Source organism: Aspergillus aculeatinus (genome assembly GCF_003184765.1).
Source record: "Aspergillus aculeatinus CBS 121060 unplaced genomic scaffold BO66scaffold_4, whole genome shotgun sequence".
NCBI lineage: Eukaryota > Fungi > Ascomycota > Eurotiomycetes > Eurotiales > Aspergillaceae > Aspergillus > Aspergillus aculeatinus.
The window spans coordinates 427,761-446,465 of record NW_020291473.1 but is presented as its reverse complement, the minus strand read 5'-3'; the positions used below and the strand labels follow the sequence as shown (position 1 = coordinate 446,465).

General features: G+C 53.6%; 12 protein-coding genes across 12 annotated transcripts; 7 read left to right on the top strand and 5 right to left on the bottom strand.

Annotated features, from left to right (window-relative positions):
• The first annotated feature begins 283 nt into the window (after positions 1 to 283).
• ramB (bifunctional protein farnesyltransferase/protein geranylgeranyltransferase) lies at positions 284 to 1,960 on the top strand. Its single transcript, XM_025646518.1, has 3 exons — positions 284 to 894; positions 964 to 1,068; positions 1,126 to 1,960. Exons 1-3 carry the CDS (start codon positions 665 to 667, stop codon positions 1,814 to 1,816), a joined length of 1,026 nt encoding a protein of 341 aa, XP_025508066.1. The 5' UTR covers positions 284 to 664; the 3' UTR covers positions 1,817 to 1,960.
• A 100-nt stretch (positions 1,961 to 2,060) lies between these two features.
• Positions 2,061 to 4,346, top strand: BO66DRAFT_468089 (F-box protein; the record flags this gene model as incomplete). Its single annotated transcript, XM_025652623.1, has 3 exons — positions 2,061 to 3,524; positions 3,584 to 4,188; positions 4,267 to 4,346. The coding sequence occupies 2 exons, from the start codon at positions 2,061 to 2,063 to the stop codon at positions 4,013 to 4,015; spliced, it is 1,896 nt and encodes a 631-aa protein (XP_025508065.1). The 3' UTR covers positions 4,016 to 4,188; positions 4,267 to 4,346.
• A 134-nt stretch (positions 4,347 to 4,480) lies between these two features.
• On the bottom strand, positions 4,481 to 6,146 carry BO66DRAFT_144945 (putative L-serine dehydratase). Its single transcript, XM_025642097.1, has one exon. The coding sequence runs from the start codon at positions 5,862 to 5,864 to the stop codon at positions 4,563 to 4,565; it is 1,302 nt and encodes a 433-aa protein (XP_025508064.1). The 5' UTR covers positions 5,865 to 6,146; the 3' UTR covers positions 4,481 to 4,562.
• A 78-nt stretch (positions 6,147 to 6,224) lies between these two features.
• Positions 6,225 to 8,797, bottom strand: BO66DRAFT_417504 (methionine--tRNA ligase MSM1; the record flags this gene model as incomplete). The annotated part of the gene is made up of 8 exons (XM_025649683.1): positions 6,225 to 6,907; positions 6,982 to 7,459; positions 7,516 to 7,877; positions 7,934 to 8,065; positions 8,115 to 8,201; positions 8,262 to 8,333; positions 8,406 to 8,524; positions 8,591 to 8,797. Coding segments are annotated over 8 exons (1,730 nt in total), but the record flags the coding sequence as incomplete, so codon positions are not given.
• A 152-nt stretch (positions 8,798 to 8,949) lies between these two features.
• On the top strand, positions 8,950 to 10,059 carry BO66DRAFT_468086 (putative nuclear transport factor 2 domain protein). Its single transcript, XM_025652622.1, has 2 exons — positions 8,950 to 9,117; positions 9,182 to 10,059. The coding sequence occupies exons 1-2, from the start codon at positions 9,072 to 9,074 to the stop codon at positions 9,622 to 9,624; spliced, it is 489 nt and encodes a 162-aa protein (XP_025508062.1). The 5' UTR covers positions 8,950 to 9,071; the 3' UTR covers positions 9,625 to 10,059.
• Positions 9,767 to 10,749, bottom strand: BO66DRAFT_468085 (Ish1 domain-containing protein). The gene is made up of 5 exons (XM_025652621.1): positions 10,326 to 10,749; positions 10,254 to 10,266; positions 10,109 to 10,192; positions 10,011 to 10,057; positions 9,767 to 9,938 (listed from the first exon to the last, which is right to left on the bottom strand). The coding sequence occupies exons 1-5, from the start codon at positions 10,359 to 10,361 to the stop codon at positions 9,846 to 9,848; spliced, it is 273 nt and encodes a 90-aa protein (XP_025508061.1). The 5' UTR covers positions 10,362 to 10,749; the 3' UTR covers positions 9,767 to 9,845.
• A 153-nt stretch (positions 10,750 to 10,902) lies between these two features.
• On the top strand, positions 10,903 to 11,527 carry BO66DRAFT_434618 (60S ribosomal protein eL38; the record flags this gene model as incomplete). The annotated part of the gene is made up of 3 exons (XM_025650787.1): positions 10,903 to 10,966; positions 11,213 to 11,341; positions 11,478 to 11,527. 3 exons carry the CDS (start codon positions 10,903 to 10,905, stop codon positions 11,525 to 11,527), a joined length of 243 nt encoding a protein of 80 aa, XP_025508060.1.
• A 115-nt stretch (positions 11,528 to 11,642) lies between these two features.
• BO66DRAFT_144855 (uncharacterized protein) lies at positions 11,643 to 12,195 on the top strand. The gene has a single exon (XM_025642095.1). The coding sequence runs from the start codon at positions 11,758 to 11,760 to the stop codon at positions 12,151 to 12,153; it is 396 nt and encodes a 131-aa protein (XP_025508059.1). The 5' UTR covers positions 11,643 to 11,757; the 3' UTR covers positions 12,154 to 12,195.
• On the bottom strand, positions 12,062 to 13,336 carry BO66DRAFT_144865 (uncharacterized protein). Its single transcript, XM_025642096.1, has 2 exons — positions 13,038 to 13,336; positions 12,062 to 12,921 (listed from the first exon to the last, which is right to left on the bottom strand). Exons 1-2 carry the CDS (start codon positions 13,158 to 13,160, stop codon positions 12,238 to 12,240), a joined length of 807 nt encoding a protein of 268 aa, XP_025508058.1. The 5' UTR covers positions 13,161 to 13,336; the 3' UTR covers positions 12,062 to 12,237.
• Positions 13,337 to 13,512: 176 nt separating this feature from the next.
• On the bottom strand, positions 13,513 to 15,426 carry BO66DRAFT_408159 (DNA-directed DNA polymerase delta subunit POL31; the record flags this gene model as incomplete). Its single annotated transcript, XM_025649104.1, has 5 exons — positions 13,513 to 13,811; positions 13,869 to 14,838; positions 14,900 to 15,031; positions 15,138 to 15,321; positions 15,383 to 15,426. 5 exons carry the CDS (start codon positions 15,424 to 15,426, stop codon positions 13,513 to 13,515), a joined length of 1,629 nt encoding a protein of 542 aa, XP_025508057.1.
• A 953-nt stretch (positions 15,427 to 16,379) lies between these two features.
• BO66DRAFT_144843 (uncharacterized protein) lies at positions 16,380 to 17,013 on the top strand. The gene is made up of 2 exons (XM_025642094.1): positions 16,380 to 16,757; positions 16,830 to 17,013. Exons 1-2 carry the CDS (start codon positions 16,471 to 16,473, stop codon positions 16,978 to 16,980), a joined length of 438 nt encoding a protein of 145 aa, XP_025508056.1. The 5' UTR covers positions 16,380 to 16,470; the 3' UTR covers positions 16,981 to 17,013.
• A 375-nt stretch (positions 17,014 to 17,388) lies between these two features.
• On the top strand, positions 17,389 to 18,696 carry BO66DRAFT_468080 (NAD(P)H-dependent flavin oxidoreductase; the record flags this gene model as incomplete). Its single annotated transcript, XM_025652620.1, has 1 exon — positions 17,389 to 18,696. The coding sequence occupies exon 1, from the start codon at positions 17,655 to 17,657 to the stop codon at positions 18,693 to 18,695; it is 1,041 nt and encodes a 346-aa protein (XP_025508055.1). The 5' UTR covers positions 17,389 to 17,654.
• Positions 18,697 to 18,705: the final 9 nt, after the last annotated feature.

The following is an 18,705-nucleotide window of genomic DNA, read 5'->3' as shown; positions in this document are numbered from 1 at the left end:
GGGCAGTGAGTATGTGATGAAGACAAAGAGACCCTGAAAGACACATGAATCGGATGTTGACATTGACCAGAAGCAAAGAGCAACTGAACGCTGGTCGAATCGCAATTGTGGAGGAAAGCAGAAGAGAGCATTTGGCATTGAAGAATGAGAACAAATTGAGAACAATAGATTGCATGGATGGCTGCCTTGATATTGTCTCTGAGATGCCTCAGGCATGAGGATACCCCCACCACCTTCCATTCACCCCCCCAAACACACTTGCGCTTTCGATTCGATCTATCAATTTCAGAGCACTCCAAATCAATGCCAACAGCATCCATTTGAACCAATCATCTACATAACACACCTGTACATGAGCTCGGAGACTCGTGTGTACTATCGCCTGAACAGAATCTCTGTGTTTGGTGGTCGAAAATCCCGTGATTGAATTTAGCTGCATCATTTGCTTTGCCCAAACCCGACACAGGACCCTATCTTTGCAGCTAACCCGGTCTCCGTGGTTGCGAGTGCCAGGATTTGTGATCATATCTTGCTGTGTCAACACATAGTACTAAATTTCGACATCGTCTAAAATTGGTTACTTGTGGGACGTGCTGTGTCGCCTCTCAGGAGCTGTCCATCTTTCCCCAGGACTGTGTTGCTATCCCAATTCTAGCGAATCAAAATGGAGGGCAAATACTCGTCCGATCCCGAATGGGCTTCAATCCAACCCATCCCTCTCAACGATGGCTCCGAATCCGGTGCCCAGCCTCTGGCTACCATTGCTTATCCCCAAGCATACCTCGAAGCCACCTCATATTTGCGCGCAGTAATGGCCGCCAACGAGATGTCTGAAAGGGCGTTGAAGCTGACTCAAGACATCATCGCAATGAACCCCGCTCATTATACCGTATGGTAAGCTAATATGACCTTCACTCATGACTAGCCCCAAGCAATACTGAAAGCGAGGCTGACCGAACAAAGGATTTACCGAGCAAAGATTCTTTTTGCTTTAGGGAAAGACCTTCAGGACGAACTGGAATGGTTGAACGGTGTATCGCTCAAGTATCTGAAGAACTATCAGATTTGGTATGATCAGCTACCCTCTAAGTTTCGTGTGTATCTTTAGCCATCTAATACTCTCAGGCACCATCGCCAAGTCTTGGTATCACGCGAGGACTTCTTCCCTACGCCTCCACACAAGGAAGCAGACTTCTTAATGGAAATGTTTGCGCAAGACTCCAAGAACTACCACGTGTGGACCTACCGCCATTGGTTGGTGCGGCATTTCAAGCTGTGGGATGCTCCACGTGAAATTCAGGATGTGGAGGCTTTGTTGACCTCGGACGTTCGAAACAATTCCGCCTGGAATCACCGCTTTATGCTTCGTTTTGGACCTCGTGACGGGGAGCCCGATGCAGGGATGCCAAATAGTGACGGACCCCCCGCGGAGAAGGGCCGGCTGGCAGTGGTTGATGAGGACGTAGTCGACGCCGAGTTGAAGTTCGCCCAGTCCAAAATCGTCCGGGCGCCAGAGAATCGCAGTCCATGGTCTTACGCGAGGGGTGTGCTGCGCGCTGCAGGCCGACCCCTGGCGGAGTGGAAGGACTTTGCTGGAAAGTTTGTGACGGAAAAGCACGACGACTTCGAGGTGAAGAGCAGCCATGCCATAGAATGGCTCGCTGATGTGCTTGCAGAGGAAACGGAGCCAACGTCAGGCCAGAAAGCGGTTCAAATGCTCACATTGCTAAAGGAGAAGTATGATCCCATTCGGAGAAACTACTGGGATTATCGGATTCGATCTATCACAGGACCAGAGGCGACGATTTCGGCATGATTGTGAATTCTGATTTAGGCTCAGCCATTCCAATTGCATTGCATGTACCCAGTGAAACTCAAGTATACACTTAGTTTTATCGCAACTCTTCCGCATTTCCGATAGAGCAGAGCGATAAGAAATGTAATCCTTATCGGGGGCGGTGAGCCGAGACAGAATCATCAGTATCAAGGGCCCCTCTTCTCCAACTCTCTGCAACTTCTCTTCCGACTTCCTGCCTCATAGAACACCCATTGAACTGAGAATGTCTGAGCTTGAACTCTTAGCAGATCCTCTAAGCGTTTTACCTCCAGAGGTTGTTTTACGGGTCCTGGAATTCACCCCCGCACCCACCCTAGCGTCTCTTACCGCGGTATCCAGAGCCTGGCATCAATTTATCGACGTCACACACCAACAAGCGATCTACGCCGCTGCACTCAAGAATAATCAACCCTCCGGACGCTCCTCTCAGCTGAGCAACACCACATTCTCCAAGTTATTCGAAGGTGCTCTACCATGCAAAGAATTGTGTAAGCGCCATGCGCTGCTCACCCGCAATTGGGCCGAGTCGCAACCGTCTGCGCGAGAGTCAGTGCTGCAGGTCGGCAATGAATTTATCTGGCGGTTCCGCCCCGACTTCAAGCGTCGAATCTTCATCTCAACATCGCATGCGGGCGGACTATACGTTACTGACATGGACACGGGCCTGAATCTGTGGAACCTTCCCTCGACGCTGGATAGCGATGAGGATGCGGTCCGCCCCTTTGCGCATCTGGAATACCAGGATGGCATGGCCGTCTTTGATCGCGAGGGCGATGCACTGGAGGTCTGGCAGGCGGATCTGGAAGGGGCCAAGCGTGGCGAATTCCGGCGCATCGCAATACTGGACCATGATTGTCAAACGCGAGGCTTCCAGCTCTCGTACGGAACACTCTGCGTGGTTTCGACCGAGGGGCAGGGTTTCGTGTACGATATGACACAGAGACCTCCCCAGCTCACTACGCACCTGGACATTGAGTATGATGCTGTGGGTCATCTCGACCAGAGTCAGGATGCCGTGATCTACTCCATGGGTCCAAGAGGATATCACGTCTACGATAAAAAGTCGGGAGCGTTCTTGGGTGAGTTGCAGCCGTCACTCTGTACGGAGAAGTATCACATTCGCCCGCCAGCGGTCGCGCACCCCTCCCCAAGAGCAGCATTTGCGGGCTTTGCAGACGCCGTGCGTCAGGGGACATCGCGTTCATCATACCAGGAGGGGGTATCTCGCAAAGATCATCTGGTCCCGATCAAGGTCGAACGGGGCCCGTTCCCAACGCCCAATGACCCTGAGCATATTCGCAACAGGGAGGACGAATGGGGAGCTGGCATGTTAGATGGTGAACTCTTCACCGGCTTCTCCCGTGCTGGTCGTGTTTTCGTGTGCTCTAACTGGCGCAAGGCACTCGAAAGTCCAGCCAGTATGGCGGCGCATAGTGATCTCATTGAATGTGATTCCAACGGGCGGGGCTTTGACCTGGGCGGGTGGTTGTCAGTGCGTAACCACCGCGTGATGTTCGAAATCCAAGACCGGGTGTATGTTGTCGGGCTTGATGACAAGGATCGAGTACAAGTTGGAGATCGTCCTGCCCGCGGGTCGTTCTCACTAGTCACCAGCTCCGTGGTGCATCTTAATGTGCCGGTCAGTTTCATGGCTCTGTATGATGATGCGATCATGACTACTTACACTGTATGTTACATTTCTTTCAACTGTGGAATTGGTATACGCAGGACTAACATTCGGACTAGACTATCGCATGGCGTCAATCGCTGCCTCATCTCCCCGGAGCCACACCTCCACAACCACAGCAAGGCCCCGCTCGTATCTTCCCCATCAAGGCAGTTCGTGTACTGAACCTAGCACCCAAACTTGACGGTGATACGCCCAAGTCGAACCAAGATGCCAACGGATCTGAGGACTCGGCTGCAGCCGGGAGAAACTTGTGGGGTCCCGAACAAGCTCCCCTACCGCTTGAGGGTGTGGCAGTCTCACCTGCTCTGGTAGAACTGATAACCATGCTCGACGAAGATTTAGATGACGAGGAAGAAGACGAGGGGATAGTCACCTTTACTGACCCTTTTGAGGGAGAAAGCGAGGCGGACTCAGAATGGGAGGACGAGGAGGACGATGGGGAAGGAGAGGACATCCAGGGGGGCCATGATCATGATGCACCTGTATAGCATATTAAGGCACAAGAAAATGGGACTAAGCAGGTAGTTTGGAGTCAACACGGTGCACGAAGCATGCGGGCATGGTGGGATCCGGCTTGACGTGATGAAGCTCGGCATAAGCACGTTCAGACGCCGTCACGATCAGCAAGCAGAATGTCACGGAAGACGGTGATAAACAGAGGGTAAGCCAAAGAGGCCTCTTTGCCGCAGAATACATATTTCCATGGTCAGGAAGGTAAATACTGACAGTCTGGTTATAGAACGTGTATATGCATGCAGAACCGTCGAGTTGTCCCCACCGAGTTTCGGGCAACACCCCCTACCACACAGTGATCATTGCCCTCTACCCAACAAACAACAGAAGAAGATAGCATTCCGGCATCAGATTCCATCCGGCTCTAGTTCTCCTGCTACAGAGGCAAAATACACCCAAAGCGAATCTAAAAACAATCATGAATTCATTAAAGATCGTAAGAGGAGACCTACGCATCCAGGTTCTGAACCCAGAGAGCAGCCTATCTATTCGTATAGGACACAACCCAACCTCCCAACGCAGTCAAGCCCAGCCCTCACTCAGCATCTTCCGCCATTCCGCCGCCATATCGACGGTGACATTGCTGCCGCCACAGACGACGATGACCACGCGGCTGTCCTCGTTCAAGTCGGGGATCAACTGATTCAATTTCGACGACAGCGATGCCGCCGCAGGCGAAGGGGGGTGCACGGGCGAGAAGCCCTCGTCGTCGTCATTCTCCCCAGCCGACAGCCGATCATCGCCGTAGCCTTCATCCACATACTTCCTTTTCTTGTTTGCTGACGACGACGAACCACCGCCAACGGCCGCCTCGACACACACCCCACACGCCAATTCCACCAACATCCGCTCCTCGTCCGCGAGCCGCAACACGCCCCTGGCCGCCTCCGCATCCGACAACACGGCACTGTGCACCTTGACGCCCGGGGGCGGGTGCACGGCATACTGGAAGGTGCGTTCGGAGACGCGCACCGCGCCCAACGAGGTAGCCTGCGAGGTGATCTTGGGCAGGGAGACCAGCTCCTCGTGCTGCAGCGCGGCGGCCAGGGAATCCGTGCCCTTGGTCTCCACGGCGAGCAGATGCACCGGCTTGACCAGCTCAGCCAACGACGACGACGATGACAACCGCGCCCGCTCAATCCCCGCGACCAACCCATTCAACAACCCGCCTCCCCCGACACTACAAATAATCGCATCGACAGGCAACGCCCTTCCAGCCTGCGCAGCCTCCTCCTCCGGCCCCACCGGCGAAGGGATCTGATGCACCAATTCATCGACGATAGTACTATTGCCCTCCCAGATGGGCTCATTATCAAACGGATGCAGCGCGATCTTGACCACCTCCTCCTCCCCCTCCTCTCCAGAAGATTGTGTCTGCATGACAACCTCCTTCATGTACAAGCCGGCCTCGGCGAACGTCTCCCCGTGCTGGATGACGTCCGCCGCCCCGGCGCGCCGCAGCTTCGTCACCATCAGGGGCTTGGTGGAGACGGGCACCACGACGGTGCAGGGGTAGCCGAGGGTGCGGGCGGCGCAGACGGCGGCCAGCCCCGCGTTGCCGCCGGAGGAGGCGTAGAAGTGGACGGCGCGGTGGGCGTGCTCGGGCTTGCGCAGGTGCGACAGGATCTGGTTGCCCATGGCCCGCGACTTGAAGGAGCCGCTCGGTTGCAGGTTCTCCAGCTTCAGGAAGATCCGGCACCCGGCGGCGCGGGAGAGGGTGGTGGATTCGATTAACGGGGTCGGGTGCCATGGGGTTTTGAGGGTTGGGAGGTCTGTGTTCTTGGTGGCGGTGGGATCCGTCTGGGAGAGGGAGATGCTGCCCATGGTTGTATGGTTTGCTCTTTCCGTGGGGAGAGAAAGTGGGCGTGTTTCCTCAAGGGTGGGCGAGGAGGGAGATGAGACCCGGTCTGTTGAGATCAGAAGAATAAGATGAAAGGAAATGCGTTGTTTGTGGAAGTATGGAAGATCTAGTATAGATGAGTGATTGTATGTGAAGGATAGAAACGATAATGTACAAGATAGGAGGGGAGAGAACCAAGAATAGGTAGAAATGAGTTAAGATGAGATCCTCTGCGTTGTTTTTCACAAACCATCCGTCAGAGAAACTCAACCAACAAACCTGATATACTTCTCCTCATGATATAACCCTCTGAACCACCCCAGTGAATGTGATATACAACGCACGGTTCCCGATATAGTCGGCTCTCACACCAACCCAGTTTGCCGCGGGAAACCCTCTCTCCCTGAGTTTCCCGAACCGATATCTCCCAGGCCTGGGCGGAGCGCAACCACCACCACTCACCACCCCCATTTTCCCGCTGATAAACATTACGAAACCTTGCTCCAGTCGCCATCCACCGATGACATAACATAAACCTCCCTTGCAGATGGGGCATAGGTCAGGGATAAAGCGCCCGTTGGCGAACCTTTATCAAGCGACTGACCTGACCGGGTCGAAGGAACGCTCTGGAATCCCGCACTTGCTGGGAGCGGAGATCGTGACCCTCCCAGGAGATCCGCCTTTTCTCCTCTTCTGCCACACCGGGCTGACCGGCCTTACTTCCAGATTGGATGTCGTGATTGGGTCCCGGGCCCTATTCGTTATCAAATCGACAAGGAAGCGGGGGAAACAGGACTTTCTTTTTGGTATCTTCTCCGTAGGATGGGTCCGACCCATACTCGGCCGACGCGAAGCTTCTGCTCTGTGGGTGCACCTGAAACATGTCCAGAATCTCCTTCGATTTGGTGGGCATAAATGGTTGCAGCAGAATACCACTCATCCGTATGGTTTCGGCGACATTGTAGATGACTCGCTGGGTCTCTCCAGGGTTCTGCCAGGGTGCCGTATTGTGAAAGTACTTATTGCTCTGATGCCAAATTCGTCAGTTCAGTTCGAGGGCTTGATAAGGGGGGAGAGGAAGAGGTGTGTATGGCTCCTTACCAACTCAATGATAGCCCTGATTTCTTGCAGGGCTGCACGCGGGTTTAGGCTGTTCATGTGGTTTGCAACCTTCGTGGGTAGCTCTCTCAGTTGCCCTTCATAGTCCGTATCGGCAGATGTCGGCGAGGGAAGCCTTCCCTCTACTCCATTGACGATGTACGTCCGGAACTCTTTCTTCGCACACCCGATCGTCCGTGCAGCGAGGTTGCCGAGGCCCTTCTGCAACACCTTCTCGTAATCGCGGATGATGTAAGCGTTGTCATAATCTGCGTCTCCCGCCAGTTCACCCTGGTGAATGAGAAAGAAGCGCATCGTGTCGACGCCAAAGCGGTGGATTGCGAAGAAAGGATTTACCACATTGCCTGTGGACTTGGACATTTTCTCTCGATTCAAGGTCCAGTGCCCATGAACCAGGACATTGCGAGGCAGCGGAAGATCGAGAGCCATAAGCAAGGCTGGCCAGTAAACACAGTGGAAGCTTTTATATGGTTAGCTATGTTGTCTTACGCAGAATCGCAAAGGACCAACTCGTACCGAACAATATCTTTCCCAACCACATGTACATCCGCCGGCCAACCAAGGCGAGCCCCTTGGCCCGGAGCGAAGGGATAGCCTGCCTTAGTGAGGTAGTTGACCAACGCATCTACCCAGACATAGATGGTTTGCGTGTCGTCTCCGGGTACTGGAATACCCCACGTCAGACGCTCCGAAGGCCGGGAGATCGACAGATCTTGAAGACCTTCAGAAACGGACTTGACGATGTTGGTTGTATAATTCGTTGGGGTAATGAAGCCGGTTTTGTATAGATCTAGTAGGCGTTCCTGGAAGGCTGACAGTCGGAAATGATAGTTTGTTTCCGAAGACCACTCCACTTCCTTCCCTGTTTCCACAGAAATCTAATCTAAGTTAGCTTAGATATTCATGTCCAATGCAAAGCTTGATATAGACACACCATCCTCGTATGTCCCGTCTTCGGATCAAGTGATTTATGCACTTGTGTTTGGGGGTAGAAGGTCTCATCGCTGACCGAGTACCATCCTTCGTGCTTGGCGGTATAGATGAACCCCCTATGTTGCAGCATTTCCTATACCGTTATTAGTGGAAGCCAATGGTAGAAGCATGGCTTGACATACCCAAAAGTATTGGACCGCTTCCTTGTGCGCAGGCTCCGTCGTTCGAATGAAGTAGTCGTAGTCCAAGTCTGCAGCCTTCGCCAGGTCCTGATGGATTTCAACTCAGCATGATTGAGATAAGCTAGCCGATGATTGACAGATACCCACCTCAAACTTCTTGTAGTTCCGATCGCACAACGCTTGCGTTTCCATTCCCTCGGCTAGAGCAGCCTGCTGGATCTATGACGGCGACAAGTCAATCTTCATTATCATTCGGCGTCGTTTCCGTCGATAAGATAGGCCTTGGGATACCTTCATTCCGTGCTCGTCGGTTCCCGTCAGTAGCTGAGCATCGGTCTCGCCGAGCAATGTTCTCCATCGCTTCAGGACATCGGCAATGACCATGGTATACAGATGGCCGACATGAGGAGCTAGAAATAACCAGTCATTAGCTTTACGTGTCCCCCAGCTGAGAAGAAGTATTGCAATCAGCTTACCGGCGTTGACATAGAAGATCGGGGTCGTGATATAGTACGGCTTCCCCGGAGTGGGCTCGGAGGCCGCTGTTGCGAAACGACGGGGACGCGCAATTGTGGCGGTGAGCGCAGCCTTACACGATGCAAGTTTCCAGGAGGATCGACTGGAAGCCAGGAACCGGCCTGCCCATGGCAGAGCACAAGTACCAGCTCTCAGCACTGCCATTGTTGGGGATGTCTGGAGAGAAAAGGAAGGTGGAATAATTGCGGACCTGCGACTTCTCCGAAGCTCGTCTCCGGGAAGGTGGTCCAAGCTTCCGTGCCTTTTTTCTGCCGCTCGGCCTGGCCTTGCCTTTTCTTTCCTTCCTCCGCAACCATCCCGCTCTTCCTCTCGCGTGCGCTCTTTTACGCTCTCTCACGCTCTCTCACGCTCTCTCACGCTCTCTCACACGCTATCTTCCCCCTTCATTATTATAGGAAGAAACCGCTGCTACAGCTCACAATGGCCCCTGCATCTGAAGACACGCTGGTCAAGCATTCCACGGAGGGTACGTGGGTTTGCCCGTCTAAATCTAGTGACCTCTTACTGATGGAACTTTCTCACACCTACAGCGGCAACTGAATTTGTGAATTCTTTTTATCCTGCACTCCAGTCCAACCGCGCCACCATTTCCTCATTCTACAGCCAACAGGCTTCGACTATCCTTTTCAACGGAAACGTTGTCGCCGATGGCGCCGCCGTCCAGGAGATTTTCGTCAACCAGATGACTCCCACTCACTACGAAGTGCAGTCATTCGACTGCCAGATCATCAATCGCACATATCCCACACCTACCGCTACGGGCTTCAAGCTCCCCACAGAGACCACCGTCAAGGATATGTCCATCCTCGTGATCGTCAGCGGCTTTGTCCGCTTCGGCGAATCCAGAGATCTACCACAGCGCGGATTCAGTGAGACCTTCGTCCTGGTCCCGAACCCCACTGCCGATGGACCGAAGGGAAAGCGCAGGCGTGAATGGCTCATTCAGACTCAGAACTTCCGGCTGGTGGTTTAGGAGAGGATATCAATGGAGGCATGATCGCGCGAGGCGGACGCGTCATCCAATAACAATTCACATAATGCGCTATGAATCAACGAAAGACATTCAACGACATTTGTTTCAGCTTGAGATACACCGCAGGAAAAGAAAAACATTCAACCTACAAACGCTATGACATGCCGATAAAAGAAAACACTATTCCGGAGCTCGTCCATATACCATGCCCGACTCGGAAATCAAGCTTGGCTTCTGCGCGGCACGCGCAGATTGGCTTTTATGCGCTCAAGCAGCTCTTCACGCGTTGCGCTCTCATGAGGCAGAAGTCCTCTCTATCTGGTTGTTAGGGAGCTGCCTATTCATCTGCGCAAGGTTCGAAGGAACTTCCACGGGGTCAGACCTACCGCCCGAAGCCATCTTCGCATTTCATCATGAGACCAGGTTTCGGGGTCTAAAAGACGTCAACGCATGAATAATACAGCTCAAGGACCCCAACCCGTACCTCCTGTCGGGTCTGGCTCCGCAGGGAACATGTCGCTACCCCAAATAGCCCAGACGGCCGCAGCTGTCACCATCCCAGTGAACCCTGAAAGAAAGTTAGAATGTTGATTCCGAGAAACACCTGCATGTTTCACTCAAGACCATACCCAAAAAGAGATTCTAGAGAGATTTGTACGTTAGCTAATTATGATAGACTTCACATCTGAGGGTGTGTGTACCTTGGAGTTCAAAGCACGATCCAACGGCGTTGGCATCTTGGATGTATTCTTGACGTAAGGTTGATTTGGATACAGAAGTCACGATGGGCAGTAGTGGTTGGCTAGGATATTTATCTGGCTTATGGAACTGGCCAGATATGCTACATGTAGACCAGCGATATAGTTTCCTTCCTCAGGCTCCGATGTGGGTGGTAGACGGTATGGATAGACCAACGGGGGTCGAAGTAAAGCGGCCGCCTGTCGGGGGAGGAGTCTAGCCAGCACCGCCACAGGAACAACGTCAGCTCCCGTCAAGCAATGAAGCTAAGCTCCGCCACGATGTGGCACGGACAAGGACAGCCCTCAGGGCTTCCCGGGGCGGCAACCCTACATCCCACACAGCGAGGCCCGGTCAATCCCACGGGCCGAAGGGGGCAGAACGGCGAGGAGACACTCCCACCGCCCACCCTATCAAGCTTAGCGCAAAAGAGAAGTAAGTAGAGAGAAAGAGAACTAACTGTGCCCGCCAGTCCAGCTCAGCTTCAAACGACGACCACTCCCGAACTTACCAATCACATACCCACCCCCTCTGCCCATCATGCCTCGTGAAGTCTCCGACATCAAGCAGTTCATTGAGATCTGCCGCCGCAAGGATGCGTCCTGTACGTTTGACCTTCCCTCCCCCTCCCCAATCACCCGAAAATGAGTGGCACACCTGGACCGAATCTCGGATATGGAAGCTTGGGGTTCCAACCCAAGGCGGGGGGGATCATCCGCGGAGAGTCGAGTCACTTGAGGGCCCAGAAACCAACATGATGGCCCGACCCCAACTCCTGATAAAAACACATGCTCAGAGTCACTGCAATTGAGGCTAATACAATTCTCTTCCATCGTCTCATGATCTACAGCTGCCCGCATCAAGCGCAACCGCAACACCCAGCAGATCAAGTTCAAGGTCCGCTGCTCCCGCTACGTCTACACCCTTGTCCTGAAGGACTCCGACAAGGCCGACAAGCTCAAGCAGAGCCTTCCCCCTGGTGCGTCTTGAGCCCTTCATATAGTTTTCTGTTTCCCTTCCCCGCCAAGCTCTCAGGGAAATCTGGGGAGACCACACCTACCTCGGGACCAACATCCGCTGACGTCAATGGCCTTTCCCCTCCTCCCAACAAACAGCTCTCAAGGTTGTCGATGTCACCAACGGTGACAAGAAGAAGGCTTTGTAAATTTGGAAAACCTAGCCCAACCTTCCTATATTGCACACCGCTTGCCTCTCGTCCGAAACGATCCTCGACATGTCAAACGTCAAGCGTTTAAGGTGAAGAAAGTGGAGCTCGGAAGTGAAAACGGACGAACAAACGGCGCATGGAAATTTTCATATCACCTCTTATTCGAAGAAGCAACAGGAATTGAATTCTTGTGTCGATTGATAATTGAAAGATTGATTGGCTTTTGAATGGGGCGCTGGTGTGTCATCTCCACAGGTTGCATGGAATTGCTTCTGTTTGGGGTGAGATACACGGGAGGGGCTGAGTCGTCCCCCGCCTGGCCGGCAACTGCTATGCCAATGATGCATCACTGGCATATCGAGTTCCTCCCGGACGTAGAACTCCTAAACATGACTGGGTTTCGTTTGCCAGTATTCGGTTTTCGTCGGAGCTCTTTTTGGATTCTTACGGCGTTTGATCAAAGACAAAAAAAAAGAATATCCCGTGATCATTGGCAATTGTCATTGCTATTGCTTTTGTCGATGGAGCGGATTGACACAGCATACACTCGTCATTCACTAGTCGTTTGCTCCGGCATAGCGACGCCGGCTCACTGCAGGAAGCGGTGCAGATGGTACATGTAACGTCGCGGAATCTGCGGTATGACTGCAAACCCGCAGGGAAGCACCAGCCCAAACCCAATGATAGATGACCGGTAGTAGTAACCCTTACTGAACCCTCGTATACTCCAACTCAGTATACCCCGCAACCCCAGCCCCATCAAGACTCTCATCCACCAGCCCGCGTTCCAAACTCTCCCGCAACCGCCGCAACTCAAACTCCCCAAAATAGTTCGGCTCCGGCGAGACCTTCCGGAACCCCGCGCCCTCGAACAGCGCCAAACTCCGCTCATTCGCCTGCCCGATCTTCACACTCAGGCAGGCGAACCTCCACGGCCGCGGTGGTTGCTGCAGCCCAGACACCGTCAGGGCCTGCAACGCGGCGGCATCGCCCGCCACAAACTCCTCCAGGATCTCGGCCTCGTGGTCCACGATATACCGGAGGAAAGTGTAGAGCGCAGCCTTGCCGAACCCGCGCCGCTGGTTGCGCTTCTCGGCGATCATGAGCTCGATCTCCCCGACGAGTTGCGGGTCCGACTCCCCTTCTTCGCCGTCGTCGACGCGGAGGAAGAGGTTGATGTCCCCCACCATGTGGTGGGGTTCGTCGGCGGTGTGGTCGTCGAGTTTTGTGACCTCACCTTCTCCAGCGAAGTCAGAGGAGGAGCTCGTTGTTGTTGTCGTAGGTTGGCAGACGATGAATGTCAGTTTGTCCGGGTCCTGGCGCCAGCTTTGTTGCATGGCGTACTCCTCCTCCAGGGAGAGGGGCTCAGAAGCAGTGGCTTCTTGGATTTCCTGGTTATCTTGGATTAGTTGATATGCTTGCCCTGATTTGGGGGGTTGCATTGATGGAGACCCAGAAAAAGTACGCGAGGGAGTTCAAGGAGGTATGTGACACAGATCTATCTTACCTCATCCTTCATCCATTCATGATATCTGGGGACATGCCACTTGGAGTACGGTACAAGCAGCACCTTGGAGGTTGAAATGGCTATATAGATCCCGGTTTTAGGAGCCTTGGCTGGGGCTAACATATCGGCGGAAGGTTTTCCGGCTGCTTACCGGTCTTTTCGTTGAGTAACATCTTTGCCAATTGTTGTCCAATCTATTGTTTTATCCTAGGTATCTGTTGCAGGTCGAAGCGGCGGAGACCCTCCGTGTAGATTGGATTGATGGTTGGGTTGTATGCAGTCAAAAATCCACAATTTGGCCGACGAACCGTAGCTTTTCCGCGCAGGTCTTGGCACCGGGCCGGCTGTCTCAAGGAAACTATACAATCGTCGGAGCGTATGCGCCAGGATCGAAAATTGGTGGTATAAAGAGTACATTTGGGTATTCATGATATCTATAGTTATTTTTGTTGTTTGCGGTGGAAGTCGGAGCATATCATTGTTTTTCTTGTTGGCCGGCGAACGCTCCAAACTTGACCACTTCAACTTCTAGTGTCTCGACATCAACCAAGACTAGCTCGCCAGTCTCTCTGAACTTGGGAATCGATAGAAGACGAACCCGCGGCACGGAAACATCGACCTCGGTGCCTGTCATTTCTGTGTCTGCGCCGTTTAGTTTCAGGGGCATATCGCCCTCGATGACCGCGGTCTTGAAGCGCGGTTGGTTGCCGGCAAAGAAGATATGGGGACAGGTCTCGATAACAAAAGGATCATCTGTTTGGAAAGGATACGACCCTGTTGCAATTAGTTTAGCTCGATCTTGCGACACGTAAAACGATGAATCGAGCTTACATATGGTGTCAGGCGCGGTTGGGACTCCACACCTCCAACGTAACATGGCCTCCATTATCCGCACCCGGGCCTCAACATCCCCATCTGTAGAGGCGGCGTTTCCTTCACGATCTGAGAAATTCAGATAGCGAAGGACGTCATCCACATTTTGACCGCTGCTGCCCCACAGACGCCACCCTTCAACATCGCCTTCCCATGGATTCGTCACACTATCAAACCAGCCTGGTTCCTGCTTCTCGTCTCCGGCCGGGGGTGGAGCGCAGTATGCTCTGGCTCGTGGGAACATGGCACGGTGGATGCCTTGCTGTGGGAGAGAGAAATTGGCGGGATCGGTATCACCGGGCATCAGAGTAACAGGTATGCTGAGTAAAATCTCTGCCAGGAAGGAGTCTAGCTGCGTGATTGGCGATGCGTTGTATGCGGAAGCGTCGTATCCGTACTTCTTGGTGCCCGCTTTCTTCTTCGCAGCGGCTGCATCTTCGGCACTAGCATCGGTAGTCATATTGGTACCGATCGAGTTTCCAGCAATGACCAGTCTCGTAATCGCGGAGGGTTTCGGTGGCGAGTTATCATCCTGCTCCGTCGAGAAGTTTCCTGCATAGCCCAGGAGATAGTCCGTCAAGAGTTCTAATGCGAGGGTATCACTCGATGTGCCTGTGATGCTGAGGCCGCTAACGAACGCAACTTTGCCCTTGCTAGACTCTTTCTGTGTTGAATCCACCTCATCCCTCTCCCAGCGAGGAGGCTGTCGAGGCAAATCAGGCACCTTGATGTCAATGACCTCGAAGTCACCATTGGCATTCTCCGTTCCCAGGACCGCAATGATAGCGCCGGTCGCAAGCTGTGTAGAGCTGAGCGAATTGCCCGTCAGGCGCAGTCGTCCGGATTCATCTTCCAACATGATTTGTGTCAATTCGGGGTGGGCAGGGTCTTGATAGGTCGGGCGAGGAGGAGGGGCGAGAGTATAGTTCTTTCGATGCGAAGTCAGTTGAACGGCACGTGCGCATATGTGCTGATTGAGTGTGCCTTACCTCCTTGGTCAAATCGTCCAAAATATTGGGCTTCAGTGGCATATCCATGTAAATGGTTCCTGCAACCCAGCAGAGCTCTCCCTGTCGTACATCTAGCACTCTTTCCACACGACGTGCATTTTCTCCCGCGATCTGTAGGCGAAAGCGCAATTAGCAGCTTACCCTCAGGCTGGGTCGGTTGGACAAATCCCAGTATCAGAGATTTGCTCAACCATGAGCAAGGGATTGTTGTACTGACGCTAAATCCTTCCCACGCCTCCACGGCAATTTCCTCGACGGCGGGCTTCAACTTGGCCAGTCGCAGGAAATACATATCGCCATATTGTTGCTGGTAGTGTCGGTCTTGTCCACTGGGTAGTCGGAACGTATCTAGAGGATTGTAAAAGGAGGGTTCACGATAAACGGGCTCGAACTCCTGATCGCTGTCCGGACAAAATGTCAGTGATGTCGTCGATCGCTAATGTAATATGCGGACAAGCGAACCTTGGAGCGCGAAGAAACTGGTTCTCTGAAGTGTTGGGCGTCATTTCGAAGGCTATAAGTGTGTCGCATAGAAGCCGCAGAGAGACCAGCTGCAAAGGCGAGTTGGGAAGTTGTTTGACGCAGCCCGCGGACGGAGGCAGCTGCGGTGTATTGATTGTCTTCGGGTCTGTTCTTCGGCCAACGCGAACCACGCGTCTTTTGGCGTTCGGTAATTACAGTCCCGCTTTGGGGTTGGCTTAGAAACTAGTAACGTTAGTACCTTACCTACATCCATGCTATGTGATAGTACGTACGGACTGTTGCATTGCTACTGACAACCATCCATACTGTTTCCAGTGATAACTGCTCTCAGGTTGTATAAATACTCATGAAAGGTTTCTTTGCCTACCTTAGTCCCAAGTCCTTATCGACGGGCCTCCTCTTGAAATAACCCTTAATATGCTTCCAGCCACCGGAATACTTCCGTGCATGTCATGAATGATGAAGCAACCAAGGTAGTAATGCTACAGGTCGCTGACAGCTACGAGTCGCTGACATCTACAGCGCAGTCATGGAAAAAGCCATTTTATGCTCATAGCTGACCTTATGTCAGAATGCCATAGGTATCACGTATTAGCATGAAGATAGGGCGTGCCTTGAGAGCATTCCCGGCTTCGCCTGGCATGTTCGCACCCCTCAACAGAGCTTCATTTACGCCTGTAGGACAACTTTATGATGCGATCTCTCTCCCACTCTCTCTCACCCTAACATTGTCGCCCACGGTAGTTCTGGCTAGGGGGTCTTGGGAACCATGTTCCCACTCCAGACTACCTTTCTGTGGTATCCAGGAAGGTGCTCTACATGACCGGCCCATAGTCAACCAAGCAATGAAGTACCGAGCTCTTGCCATGCCATCTCAGACATAACATACCTCGCATGCTTGATCTTCCCAAGCTGGAATTTGATCGCCTACATATAGGCGTTCGATGCCCCTCCTTCGCGTCGCGGGTTATTGATCATTATTCACCGATGGTAGAATGACCCTCTGATTTTTATCATTTACATCACGTTAGCCCACATCAAATCTGTCATCACTGCCTGTTCCAAAGATGAGGGTCTTGGTCTTGATTACTTGCCTACTTCGCAACTTGGTGGCTATCAGCCTCTTCGCCAGCGCTCTCACCTCCGCTTATCCTGGGACTTTCCTACACAGTTTACCATCAAACCTACTGCGCAGAAGCCTGCCAGCCTCGCTTGCAACAGCACCATTAGGTGCGGTGGGGTATCAGCCTCTCCCAGGGCCTGTCCATCGACCGACCACGACAACCACCATCCCGGCCGGTGCGACAGCGTTTTCTCAGAAGTTGAGCGAGAATGGAGGCATTGGGGATGCAGAGTAAGTGCTGCACATTGAGGCCATCCCGAATCCTATGGAAAGGCGCATCACTGACCCATCGTATCTGAGTAGCTCGGAGAAGAACGTGATAGTCTTGGTCGGCACAGCGACGAAGAATCAGGCCGTGCTTCAAGCAACACAGACGGCGATGGCGGGAAGGAGTATGACATTGGAATCAAGTCTTGTCGTACTCTCGGTTGTTTTGTGTCTTTTCATCTCGTAAATATGGTTCCAAGAGCATTATGCGCTGCGCGCAAGCTGTTGCTTTTATCTTTTTACCTGTGTCTCTCAGACTTCGCATTTCACTGTCAATAAGTATGGATTAATTTGATTGTATAACTTGTCAGACATCTCTGTTCTAGACTGGAATTTAGTTTCATGATGCAGCTTCCTAGTCCAATACAGCCAGTAGTAGTCCAAGGTGTGGTCAAGCAGAAAGGCAACATGCGACATAGTACCCGGTACATGTCGCATAAGAGCATAAGAGCATAAGAACCCCAAATATGCCGAGCAGCGAACCTGTGATGGATGGTGCCTCGGTCCGGTCGGGAGCTTCCCCGCATTTGTCCAGGCACAGCGTCGATCAGATGGTTCTGGGGAACTCCCACCTCACAGATAAAACCCGGGGCATTGAAAAGTCGCCATGGCCATAAGAACCATGCATCAATGCCTCTACAATCCATCTCAATCTTCGTCTAGTGTCACCTCGTCATAGTCTCAATCATTGAGAATCTCCTAGATCTCGCGTTACACGGCCAGCAAGCAGCGAGTGCTACTACTTCTATACCTCCAAACTCACCACCACCACCACCACCACCACCACAACCCAATAAAAACCAACACCCAGCCAAATAAAAGCCCAGCAACTACCCACCACCCAGAGACCCAAGAACAATCATGTCCCTCCAAACCCCGCTGTGCACCCTCCTCAACATCCAACACCCCATCCTCCTAGCAGGGATGGCGCGGGCCTCCAGCGCGCCGCTGGCCGCCGCCGTCTCCAACGCGGGAGGGCTAGGCACCGTCGGGGGGCTGGGCTACACGCCATCGCAGCTCTCTGAGATCCTGACCGAGTTGAAATGCCTGCTGCGGGACCCGTCGCTGCCGTTCGGGGTGGACCTGGCGCTGCCGCAGGTGGGCGGCGGGGCGCGCGCCACGAACCACGACTACACGCACGGGCAGCTGGACGAGCTGATCGAGGTGGTGATCGCGCAGGGGGCGAAGCTGTTCGTGTCGGCGGTGGGGGTGCCGCCGGCGCACGTCATCACGCGACTGCACGACGCCGGCATCCTGGTGATGAACATGGTCGGGGCGCCCAAGCACGCCGAAAAGGCGCTGGCGCGCGGCGTGGATATCGTGTGCGCCCAGGGCGGCGAGGGCGGCGGGCATACGGGCGACATCCCCTTCTCGGTGCTCATCCCGGCCGTTGTGGATGTCGCGCAGCGGTACCGGAGTCGGCTGACGGGCCAGCCGCCCCTCGTGGTCGCGGCGGGTGGCGTGAACGATGGCCGCAGTCTGGCGGCGGCGTTGATGCTGGGGGCCGCGGGCGTTTGGGTCGGGACGCGCTTCGTGGCGTCCGAGGAGAGCGGGGCCAGTCGGCTGCATAAGGAGGCCGTCGTGGGCGCCACCTATGGGGATACCATGCGGACTCTCGTCGTGTCGGGGCGGCCGCTGCGAGTTTTGCCGAATGAGTACGTCAAGGACTGGGAGAGGCGGCCGGAGGAGATCGCTCGCTTGACGGCCCAGGGCATTGTCCCCATGGAATATGACCTCAAGAACGATAAGGATGTCGACTTACCGTTCCTGATGGGTGATGTTTCAGCGAATGTGGCCAGTATCAAGCCGGCGGCTGAGATTGTGGAAGAGATGGTCCAGCAAGCTGTCGAGATGCTGAAGAAGGGGAGCTCCTACATACAAGGCCCAGCCAGTAGACTATGAGGTTGTGGAA

What these genes read in the sequence shown, in the direction of transcription:
- ramB (XM_025646518.1), top strand. Translation starts at nt 665, where the DNA reads ATGGAGGGCAAATACTCGTCCGATCCCGAATGGGCTTCAATCCAACCC. An exon ending in CCCGCTCATTATACCGTATG is followed by an intron (nt 895 to 963) that starts GTAAGCTAATAT and finishes GACCGAACAAAG; the next exon opens with GATTTACCGAGCAAAGATTC. An exon ending in CTGAAGAACTATCAGATTTG is followed by an intron (nt 1,069 to 1,125) that starts GTATGATCAGCT and finishes TAATACTCTCAG; the next exon opens with GCACCATCGCCAAGTCTTGG.
- BO66DRAFT_144945 (XM_025642097.1), bottom strand. Translation starts at nt 5,864, where the DNA reads ATGGGCAGCATCTCCCTCTCCCAGACGGATCCCACCGCCACCAAGAAC.
- BO66DRAFT_468086 (XM_025652622.1), top strand. Translation starts at nt 9,072, where the DNA reads ATGGCCCCTGCATCTGAAGACACGCTGGTCAAGCATTCCACGGAGG. An exon ending in GGTCAAGCATTCCACGGAGG is followed by an intron (nt 9,118 to 9,181) that starts GTACGTGGGTTT and finishes TCACACCTACAG; the next exon opens with CGGCAACTGAATTTGTGAAT.
- BO66DRAFT_468085 (XM_025652621.1), bottom strand. Translation starts at nt 10,361, where the DNA reads ATGCCAACGCCGTTGGATCGTGCTTTGAACTCCAAG. An exon ending in GGAGCCAGACCCGACAGGAG is followed by an intron (nt 10,058 to 10,108) that starts GTACGGGTTGGG and finishes GACGTCTTTTAG; the next exon opens with ACCCCGAAACCTGGTCTCAT. An exon ending in TGCGAAGATGGCTTCGGGCG is followed by an intron (nt 9,939 to 10,010) that starts GTAGGTCTGACC and finishes ACAACCAGATAG; the next exon opens with AGAGGACTTCTGCCTCATGA.
- BO66DRAFT_144855 (XM_025642095.1), top strand. Translation starts at nt 11,758, where the DNA reads ATGGGGCGCTGGTGTGTCATCTCCACAGGTTGCATGGAATTGCTTCTG.
- BO66DRAFT_144865 (XM_025642096.1), bottom strand. Translation starts at nt 13,160, where the DNA reads ATGTTAGCCCCAGCCAAGGCTCCTAAAACCGGGATCTATATAGCCATT. An exon ending in ATGAATGGATGAAGGATGAG is followed by an intron (nt 12,922 to 13,037) that starts GTAAGATAGATC and finishes CAAGATAACCAG; the next exon opens with GAAATCCAAGAAGCCACTGC.
- BO66DRAFT_144843 (XM_025642094.1), top strand. Translation starts at nt 16,471, where the DNA reads ATGAGGGTCTTGGTCTTGATTACTTGCCTACTTCGCAACTTGGTGGCT. An exon ending in GGAGGCATTGGGGATGCAGA is followed by an intron (nt 16,758 to 16,829) that starts GTAAGTGCTGCA and finishes GTATCTGAGTAG; the next exon opens with CTCGGAGAAGAACGTGATAG.